The 11,635-nt window shown below is 39.8% G+C and overlaps 1 gene segment (V, D, J or C); it reads right to left on the bottom strand.

Moving 5' to 3' along the window:
• Positions 1–4,648: 4,648 nt before the first annotated feature.
• LOC119238009 (T cell receptor alpha variable 5-like) lies at positions 4,649–5,237 on the bottom strand. The segment is given in 2 exon segments: positions 4,649–5,016; positions 5,186–5,237. Coding segments are annotated over 2 exon segments (420 nt in total).
• Positions 5,238–11,635: the final 6,398 nt, after the last annotated feature.

Raw genomic sequence — 11,635 nt, 5'->3', positions numbered from 1 at the left:
TCTACTCCTCCACTTGGCCTGAAATGTGACTCCGTTTCCTCAGTCAAAAAGCCATTCTCTTCCGTTTGAGGGGTGTCCATGGGGTTTTGCCTCTATCCCCAGGAGGAAGGCACAGCCTCTTACCGAGCCAATCAGTGACAATCCTGCTCAGCCAATTTAAAGGGGAATGTTTCAAAGCCGACAGAGGCTCGGAGCGCATAGGAAACACTGCCATCTTGTGTTCAGAACGAGTTATCAATATTGGAATATGTTCAACAAGGATTCTCGAATTCAATGTTGAGAAACCTTATAATTTAATTCAAATCACCCAGGAGTTTTCTAAAATGCAGATTATATTTCAGTAGATCTGGAGTGGAGCTGGATAGCCTATATTTCTAACAAGCTTAGTGGTGTTGATGATGTTGGTTCTCAGATCTCACATTAAGTAGCAAGTCTAGAGGAATACTGTTGAGTCTCAGTACATGAAAATGGAATTTGCCAGTATTAAGGTTTGATATAACACAAATGATTAAGTTTCCCAAGGTCTTCATTCCATCACCCAACTACTCTGTGTTCCCACAGCAGTAGTCAGGTGTCATGGCTCTCGGGAATGCACAGCCCAGGAGAAGGCACCGGCAGGATGCTGGGAACGTTCTCAGATCCAGACAGGTAATCTCCTCTCTTCACCCCATCCGCCTCCCCGAAAGTAGGAAAATTATTCCTTTGACCTCAAGGGGCCTTTCTCTTAATCCTGCTGGGTTAGTGCATGTAAATATTCAGCTTAAATCCAGCAAGAACTCAAATAGTGACGATTCCCAACCGATGCAAAATGCCCTGTGAGAGGACCTGTAACTTGTTTTTAGAATACTTGTTTGATTGTGTACATCAGAATTTCTTTCTTTTCTTCTTTGCTAGTGCTGAAATGGCTGTATTGTAGCCACTTCCTCAAATTCATTTAAGTCATTTTGTGCCCTAAACAATACATGGATCGATAGATTGACAAAGAACTGGACTGATTATACCTGAAAGAAAGAAGGGGCTGCAGTGTCATGAGAAATGATATTGGAAGAAGGGCTTGGGTCTAGGAAGCAGATTTTGAAAGTCTGAATTAGTTTGTAGGCTATTTATTGGCCAACAAAAAATCAGTGAGGGTTTTGAGCAAGCAATCAATGTTATAAAAATGGAATTCTACACATTAATCTGATTGTCCACAAGCATATTTTGGAGAAGTAAATTGACAGACACAGATAAGAGATTGTGTCCTAGTTTCAAACCCATCTGACTTTGAAACTCTGCTCTCTTACTTCATCATTCTGTGTGAGCTTGAACAAGCCACCCAGTGTCTCCAAGTAGCAATTTCCTTGTCTATAATGTGGTGGAAGTACCCACAGGAGGTTCTCAAGAGGAACAGATGGACTAATGTTTATTAATTGTTCTCTACAGTGCATCAGAGATAGTAAGAGTTCAATAAACATGAGTTATAAATATAAGGAAAGGAACACAATGGAGGCTGCACAAACATTCAGGAGGTCCTTGTCACCTTCTTAGAGGCTCAGGGGACTGAACCAGGGCCACTGGCTGGTCTGTGATTATTCAGTAACAATTTGTAGTAAAATTTCCTCTCCAGTTGCTTTGACTACTACTGACAGGAATTTTAGAGAATGTACAAGAAACAATAGATTAGAGAAGCTAAGTCAAATAAAATTCACATTTTAGAAAATGTAAAAAAATAGAATGAAAAGGAAAAATCGCTACAAACAAGGATCTGTATTATCAGCACCTTAGTCTATTACTTTCCAGCCTTGGCACTGTTCATATTTTAATTAAGTAGCAATCACACTAGTTCATATCTTAATTCTTTTCAATTACTGATTTTTATTAATCATAGTTTCTCCTTACAAATATCATTTATTTGCTACATAATATTCCGTAATGGCCATTAAGCCTTTCCCTTTAAGATCTGATATTTTAGTTTTCCATTTTGGGCACTATAAATAACTTTCCAAATGTCTTTGTAGATAATTATCTCCATATGCATTGAGGGTTTTCCTGAACATAGATTCTCTAGAGAAAATTACAATAAAAAATTAATGTTTTTAGATTACTATGTCATTTTTTTAAAGATTTATTAATTTATTTATTATTCATTTATTTATACAAGCACTGGGTACAGTCAGAAGCGCAGGAGGGTGAGAGAATTAATCAGAGCCAGAGCGGGGAGCAGAGCAAGCAGAAGGACCAAAGTACCCTGCTGAGGGGAGCAGCGGGCGGCAGGAGAGGTCTGCGCGTCATGTGGGACCCTCCTCCTGAGGCCGGGGAGCAGCCGGGGATCGAACCGGCGCTGCAGAGGCTGCGGGCAGCTTCGCAACCCAGTGCTCAACTGCTGCGCCACCGGCGAGGCCCTCTATGTCATGTTTTTTAATTACTTTCTAAAATGACTTCTAAATTTACTCTCCCACTAGAGTAAGTCTATTTTACTGCATCCTTTGCATATGCTTTTTAAAAATCACTATTACATTATTCCTACAATTCTCTAATGAGCTTTTTAATTATTTTGCATTTTTATGAGTGCCAGTAGGTCTAAGCATTACCATCTGTTTGTGAATAATGTTGTTTTATCCTGTGTGAATCGCTTCATCACATCTTCTTATTTCTACCTACTTGGAGATTATTATTTTTCTTTTTATGAAATAAAAATTATTCAGAAAATTTATTAATCTGATGTCAAATTAACAGCAAATCAAGGGTAAACTGTGGTTTGAATGTAATTTTGGTCTAATTTCCATAGTATAAATTAGCTCTTAATATTTATATAATCAAATCTTGATTATATTCTATTTTTTATGCATATAAGAACTGGGGTGTAGGCCAGAGATGCAGGGGGTAAGAGCATTCACCAGAGACAGAGTGGGGAGCAAAATAGGCAAATCTACTGAAATACACTGCTGAGGGGAGCAGCAGGCGAGACAGGAGAGGTCTGCTGCGCCATGTGGATCAGCTCCCTGGCTGGGGATTGAACTCATGCCACAGTGGCTGGTGATAGCTTGATAACTGAGACTTTAACCCCACCAGGGAGACCCCTATTTCTTCTATTGTTTTTAAGTTAGGAAAGCCTTTCCACATTCAGTTGACTAACATGCATTTATATTTTTCACTAATAACTTTGTGATTTAATTACTTTAATCCCTCTGTAATTTACTTCTTCATGTGAGGTACTGCATTTATTTCTTCAACCCATATTTATTGTTTGTCTGCTGATTTTACACTTTTTTTTTCCCACTCAACTGTGTGCTTCTCAAATTACAGAACTCTGGCTCTCAAGACAAAAAAATGTGATAAAGGTGATATATCATCCAGGAGCAGTATTATTACTAAAAAATTAGCGAATAGCCCAGCTAGTATAGTTAAAAGATGATGTTGCATTAATTTTAACATGGGATTACTGAGCAGAACAATAAGATCGCCTACAGCAAGCATGAGACTATTTGCACTTATACCAGACTACTCTAAACAACTGTGCCTTCATCACCCAGACTTCAGGGAAGAACTCGCTGTGTGAGGAGGATACTTCGGGAAAAAGTCTGAGAAGCTCTGACCTAAGCAACTGATGTGACCCAATTGGAGAAAAAAATTGTTCTTCCCCTTTAACTTAGAACTCTTATTTTATTTTTTTTCAATTTCTTTCTTATTGTAGTCCATTCCTTGTTTTTTCACTTCAGATACTAGTTATTAATATTGCTGTTGTTATTACTGATGATCACGCTTTAAAAATTATTTATTTTTAAAGGTTTATTTATTTATGCATACAAGAACTGGGGTACAGGCCAGATGTGAGGGGAGTGAGAGGATTAACCAGAGACAAAGCGGGGAACAGAACAGGCAGATTGACTGAAATACACTGCTGAGGGGAGCAGTGGGCTAGACAGGAGAGGTCCGCTGCACCACGTGGGTTGCTCCCTGGCCAGCCAGAGATGGAACTAGTGCTGCAGAGGCTGCGGAGAGCTTCATAGTGCTGTACTTAACTCCTTGCACCACCAGAGAGGCCCTAAAAATTATTGATTTAAAGGTAACATCTGAGTTCAGAAAACATATTGCCATTCACTACAAACATAAAAGTATGATTACAGAAGAAATGAAATAATGGCATAAAACCACTCAAGAAATCAGTAAAAAGAGGTTTTATAAGATTTGACTAATATAAAATGCTCAAGCTAGGATAAAATATGAAGTAAAAGTAAGTCAAATACCTGTCTGTGTGCTCCTATTTGAAACAACACTTCAATGAAGTTAGACATGATTTATCGGGATAATAAGGTGCATTTTAACAATATATTTTATAGTTTTCTGGGTTTTTTCCATAAATTACAACACATATTTTTATAACAGAAAAGTTAATAAAAGCATTGTTAAAAATTAAGTATTTCCATCAAGAAAGAAGACACTGACACTGAGACCAAAATATTCTTGGTAAAGAGATCTCTGAATGAGATCCATAAGTCAGCCCACAAGCCTTGATATCTAACTTAGAAATCACTAACTCCTTTCATGTGTCCATTTGAAATATTCTAATACTTACTGGATCATTTTGAAAGTGACCCTTTTTTAAGGATGTTTCAAGTATCTATATATTTAAAATGGAATACACCAAAACCCCTGATGTTCAGATCTGTCACAACAGAAAAGAGTGGGACTTCAGCCTCAGTCTCAGGTTTGGGTACAGGCTGCAGGTGCCTGGGAAACAATGTGCTCTTGCTGCACAGAAGTAGGTGGCTGAGTCCCCAAGATGAGCAGCTGTGATGTTCAGGGAGAAGAATTGTTTCTTCTTGTTCATGAGGGCAGTGAGTCTTTCATGTTGTTTCTTGTCCTCATTCGAATACATATGTATAAGCACCTGTAGACCTTTTCCAGGCTCTTGTTTATACCATAAGAAGTAGTTGGAGGCACTGTCTGTGTAAGTGCAGTTAATAACAAAGTTCTCTCCTTCCTGGACACTCAGGAAAGATGGATGCTGCTTCACCTCTTCTCCTCTGCTCATCACTGCACAAAAAGAAAAGTTAGATAAGGCCATCAAGCCATCATTTTCTAAAATTCTCCCTTCTTTGTTGATTTTGTTACAGTAATATCAGGCAATTTGGAAAAGGCAGCTGTTCTCTGACTTCTACTTAGTATTTACTAGAACACCCTGTTTCCAAAGCTCTCAACTCACCGTCCAACTGCAGCCATAAGAACAGGTACAGAGGTCCAAGAATTGTCTTCATTGTTCTCCCAGTTGAGACCTGCAATCCCCAGCCAGGAGAGCTCTTTCTGCTACCAGCCTATCTCTTTCTTTCCTCCAAAGCACAGTGGTTTCTTGAACTGTCTGCACAGGCATCTGCTTCTGTCTTAAGCCTACGCTTACAGAGTCAACCAGAAGGAAACCTTCATCTATTTTGCATCAGCAGGCATACTCTGCCACCTTGTGTTCAGATCCCAAGTGATATATCAGCAGTCCAAATGCTCCTTTCTCCTTCCTGTGTCTGTGGGAGACTCTGGCACACAAAACAGTTGAAATAAATTTCCAAATGTGTCTCCAGTCAGAAATGATATGGATTAGCAGAAAGCAAGTATAGTGAAAATGAAGGGTTCAGAATTCCATCTCATCAGCACACTATTGAGCCATTTTAAATAAATTTTTTAAAGTGTTTATAACCCAAATGCCAAAAAATAGATGATTGGATCAAGAAGATGTGGTATATATACACAGTGGAATACTATTCAGCAATAAAAAAAAAATATGTCAAGAGAGGGCGGATCAACATGGCGGCAAGGAGACGCTGCTAGTAAGATCTCCCATTAAAAAAAGTTAATAGGGAGGAAAAGCGGCAGGTCCCAGCGAGAACTGGGACACGGAAGATAAACAGACGACTCCAGCAAACTACCCGAAGAAGAAAGAAAGTTGCCAAAAAAGAGGACTAGAAGGGAGGAAAGCGCAGAACCCTGCTCCCCTCCCCCACCCACAAAGTCGGCACTCTCCGACCGACAGAGAGGAGGAAAAAAAACAAACTAAAATGACCAACAAGAACGTAATACGCATCAGGCGGGACTGTGAGTGGAAAGGAACTATTGCAGCCACCACACCCCGTGAACTGGAGCTGTGGAGAACCCTGCAGGATTCGCCGCGGCGGTGAGCAAACAGCTCCGGGCGCCATTAGAGAACAAAGAGACTCTGGAGACCCGCACACAGCCCCTGGCCGGCCAGTAAGCTTGCGCGGAAACCTAGGCTTGCGGGGAGACGCGCGGAGGCCCTCACTGAGGTGAAAGTCCCTCACTGAGTGAGCAGGAACCAGGTGCCCAGGCACAGGAGCGGGTGCAAAAGGCGCCATTCCTGCAGCATCTGAACTGGGCTACAGCCCGCGTCCTGGACCTGAGGGCTTTGGAACTGAGACCCGGGGCACGAAATTCGGAGCGTGGGTCCTCCATGTCAGTGGGGCACAAGGCAGACACAGCACCCCAAAGCTGTTGAGGTTTTCCCTACCATTCCCACTCTGTTCCCTGTCCCACGGGGTGAAGAAAAACAGCCCCCCACGGACTAGGAGAGATCTCTGGCGCCACCTAGCGACCAGAAAAAAAAGTCACTAACACCCCATAGAACAGGGACCTTTCTTGAAAACTGCAGAAGGCTCCTAGAGGAACCCGTGGCCAGCTGGGAAGTTAGCCCACCCCAGGCCCCTTCAGACCAGCAGTCTGAGCCCACAGGGGGAGCGGGCACCCACAGCCGGGGCAGACCGGGCGTGCAGAAGAGTGTGCCTGAGACCGGACGTGCAGGGAGTGCGTCCCGCATCGCCATTTTAGAAGAGGGATATTTCTTCAGGAAAGAATGCATGCAGAAGGCTCCCTCAGGAGCCAGAGGTGAGCGGAGAAGCTCGCCCATGCCAGGCCCCTTCTGGCCTGCAGTCCAAACCCAGAGGGGGAGCGGGAACCCACTGCTGGGGCAGACCAAGCACACAGGGGTGTGTGTCCCCACATTGGCATTTTAGAACATGGACCTTTCTTCAGTAAAGACTGCTTGAAACTGACAGATGGCTCCTGGAGGAGCCAGAGTGGAGCAGAGAAGCTCACCCAAGATGCCGGCCAGTCCCAGCAACACAGTGTCCCAATGCATATGACAAATTAGAAAACAGACAGTAGGGAGTAGAAGAACCACACACAACCAAACAACTCCTCCGGAAAAAAGCACACCACAAAAAGAAAACCACCCCCCAGATTGCAACGACAGTAACTTGGAAAAACTTCTGAGCCTTCCAGAAAGAGAATTTAAAATTGCCGTGATTAAAAAAATGACAGAACTCATAAAGGAAAACAATGATCAGAAGAAGGAAATTGAGTCCCTAAAGAGGGAAAACAATGGTCAGAAGAATGAAATTGAGTCCCTGAAGAGGGAAGCAAAAGAAACACAGGAGATCAAAGAATTAATCGAGGAACTAAAGAACTCTGGGAAAAGCAATGAAAGCAGAATAGATGAAATGGAAAACGAATAAGTACTCTTGAAGACACAGAAATAAAAAGAACCAAAACAGAAAAGGAAATAGAAGTACAAAGGAAAAAGAACAAAGAAAGACTTCGGGAACTATCTGACTCCATGAGGAGAGGAAATATAAGAGTTATAGGAATTCCAGAAGGAGAGGAGAGAGATGTAGGAACAGAGAAAATATTCCAGGAGATAATTGAAGAGAATTTCCCAAATGTGAAGAAGGAGCTGAAAATTGATATACAAGAAGAAAGAAGAACACCAAACTTCCATGACGAAAGGAAAAATACAGCAAGACACATAATAGTAAAGCTCCCAAGAATCCAGGACAAGGAAAAAATAATGAAGCTAACAAGAGGGAATAAACAGATAACATTCAAAGGAAAACCAATCAGGCTGACATCAGACTTCTCCGAAGAAACACTACGGGCAAGGAGGACCCGGACAAACAGAAACTCTGGAATTTCATTACGACTAAACCCCCACTCCAAAAAATACTACAAGGAATCCTAAAGCCAGAACCTCAGAGGGACGAATAACAACGAAAAAAGGCCAAAAAAAAAAGTTATTAAAAGAATAAATAAATAAAATCAAAGGAAAGACAAACACAATGGCAAATACAGATGCTAACATATCAATATTAACTCTAAATGTAAATGGACTAAACTCTTCAATAAAAAGACACAGAGTTACAGCCTGGATTAAGAAACAAAACCCAACCTTTTGCTGTCTCCAGGAAACACATTTAGCTACAAAAGATAAAAATAGGCTTAAAGTTAAAGGATGGAAAACAATCCTACAAGCAAATGGACCAAAAAAGAAAGCAGGAACAGCTATACTTATATCAGATAAAACAGACTTCAAACTCAAAAAAATAAAAAGAGATCCCAATGGTCACTACATTATGATCAAGGTGACAATACTTCAAGAAGAAATAACACTCATTAACATATACTCACCAAACGAAGGAGCACCAAAATATATCAGACAACTGTTATCCTCTCTGAAAACAGACATCAGAGAGAACACATATGTAGTGGGAGACTTCAACACACCACTATCAACAATGGATAGATCAACAAGACAAAAAATAAGTAAAGAAACTAAAGCTCTAAATAAGGACCTAGCGCATTTGGGCTTAACAGACATCTATAGAACACTAAACCCCCAAAAAAACAGAGTACACATTTTTCTCAAGCGCACATGGATCATTCTCCAGGATCAATCACATACTGGGGCACAAGACAAATATCAACATATACACCAAGATTGAAATCATACCAACCATCTTTTCTGACCATGAAGGCATCAAACTAGAAATAAACCATAAAAAGAAGGCAAGGAACTGTCCTACCTCATAGAGATTAAAAACCACACTACTGGAAGACCACTGGACTAATGAGGAGATCAAAGAAGAAATTAAAAAATTCTTTGAATTGAATGACAAGGAGGACACCAATTTCCTAAATGTATGGGATGCAGCAAAAGCAGTAATAAGAGGAAAATATATAGCAATAGAAGCTCACATCAAGAAACAAGAAAGAACTCAAAGAAACAACCTAATCTCGAAGCTCAAAGATCTAGAAAAAGGACAACAAAAAAAACCCCAAAACCAGTAGAAGAAAAGAAATAATAAAAACCAAAGCAGAAATAAATGAAATTGAAACTAAAAAAAAATCCAAAAGATCAATGAAACCAAGAGCTGGTTCTTTGAAAAAATCAATAAAATAGACAAACCCCTAACCAGGCTCACAAAGGAAAAAAGGGAGAAAGCACAAATAAACAGGATCATCAATGAAAGAGGAGAAATCACAACGGAAACAGCAGAAATCAAAAGAATAATCAGTAACTACTATGAACAGTTATATGGAAACAAGTTCAACAATCTAGAAGAGATGGACAAATTCCTACAACTCTACAATCACCCAAAGCTAGATAAAGAAGAAATAGAACACCTAAACAGACCAATTACAACTAGCAAAATTGAAATGGTAATCAAAAACCTCCCCAAAAACAAAAGCCCAGGACCTGATGGATTTACAAATGAATTCTACCAAACATTCAGAGACGAATTAGTGCCTATCCTTCACAAACTCTTCCAAAAAATTGAGAAGGAAGGGACAAGACCAAACACGTTCTATGAAGCCAACATTACACTAATACCAAAACCGAACAAGGACAACACAAAAAAGGAAAACTACAGGCCAATCTCCCTAATGAACACTGATGCAAAAATCCTCAATAAAATTTTAGCTATCAGAATCCAACAATGTATCCATAAGATAATTCACCACGACCAAGTAGGATTCATTCCAGGGACACAAGGATGGTTTAACATCCGAAAATCAATCAACGTTATCCAACACATCAACAAAAAGAAATATAAAAACCATATGATAATATCAATAGATGCTGAGAAAGCTTTCGACAAAGTGCAACACCCATTCATGATAAAAGCCCTTGAAATTCTTGGGATACAAGGAACATACCTCAACATCATAAAGGCCATCTATGACAAGCCAACAGCCAGTATCATTCTCAATGGTGAAAAGCTGAAAGCAATTCCATTAAGATCTGGAACAAGACAAGGATGTCCACTCTCACCACTGCTTTTCAATATAATACTGGAAGTCCTAGCCAGAGCAATAAGACAAGAGAAAGACATACAAGGAATCCAAATAGGAAAAGAAGAAGTCAAACTATCACTATTTGCAGATGATATGATAATATACATAGAGAACCCCAAAAACTCCACAGAAAAACTAATTCAACTCATCAATCAGTTCAGTAAAGTGGCAGGATACAAAATCAACACGCAAAAGTCAGTAGCCTTCCTATACACAAACAATAAATCTGAAGAAAAAGAAATCAAAAAAACCATCCCTTTTATTATCGAAACAAAAAAAATCAAATATTTGGAAATAAATCTAACAAAAGAGGTAAAGGACCTATACAAAGAAAACTATAAAACACTGTTAAAAGAAATACAAGAAGACACAAAGAAATGGAAAGACATCCCCTGCTCATGGATTGGAAGAATAAACATTATTAAAATGGCTATCCTACCAAAAGCAATATACAGATTCAATGCTATTCCAATCAAAATTTCAATGTCATTCTTCAAAGAAATAGAACAATTATTGATGAAATTCATACAGAACCACAAAAAACCCGAATAGCCAAAGCTCTCCTGAAAAAAAAAGAAGGGAATGGAGGCATCACACTCCCAGACTTCAAACTATACTACAAAGCCATTATCATCAAAACTGCATGGTATTGGAACAAGAACAGACATACAGACCAATGGCATCGAATAGAAAATCCAGAAATAAACCCACAGATTTATGGTCAACTAATCTTTGACAAAGGAGCAAAGACTATGCATTGGAGCAAAGAAAGTTTGTTCAATAAATGGTGCTGGGAAAACTGGGTCGCTACATGCAAAAGAATGAAGCTTGACCACTACCTCACACCATACACAAAAATCAACTCAAAATGGATTAGAGAACTAGACATAAGACCGGAAACCATAAAATATATAGAAGGAAATATAGGCGAAACACTACGTGATTTGCACATCAAAGACATCTTTACAGACACATCACCCAAAGCAGTGATAGTGAAGGCAAAGATAAACAGCTGGGACTACATCAAATTAAAGAGCTTCTGCACAGCAAAAGAGACAATAACAAAAACAAAGAGAAACCCCACCAACTGGGAGAACATTTTTGCACACAACACTAATGATAAAGGACTGATCACAAAAATCTGCAAAGAGCTGATGAGACTCAGCAACAACAAAGAAAATAATCCAGTCAAAAAATGGGCAGAAGAGCTAAAAAGAAACTTCTCTGAAGAGGAAATGCAAATGGCCAACAGGCATATGAAAAAATGTTCAACATCACTTGCAATCAGGGAAATGCAAATCAAAACTACCATGAGATAGCATCTTACACCAGTGAGAATGGCACATATTAAAAAAACTAGCAACAACAAATGTTGGCGAGGGTGTGGAGAAAAAGGAACTCTTCTGCACTGTTGGTGGGAGTGCAAACTGGTCCAACCACTATGGAGAGCTGTGTGGAGATTTCTGGACCTACTAAACATGGAGCTTCCATATGATCCAGCAATTCCACTCCTAGGTATTTA

The sequence above is a fragment of the Talpa occidentalis genome, unplaced genomic scaffold (genome assembly GCF_014898055.3).
Source record: "Talpa occidentalis isolate TD23 unplaced genomic scaffold, MPIMG_talOcc4v2.1 talOcc4.11, whole genome shotgun sequence".
Classification (NCBI taxonomy): Eukaryota; Metazoa; Chordata; class Mammalia; order Eulipotyphla; family Talpidae; genus Talpa; species Talpa occidentalis.
This window is presented reverse-complemented; position numbering and strand designations above follow the sequence as displayed.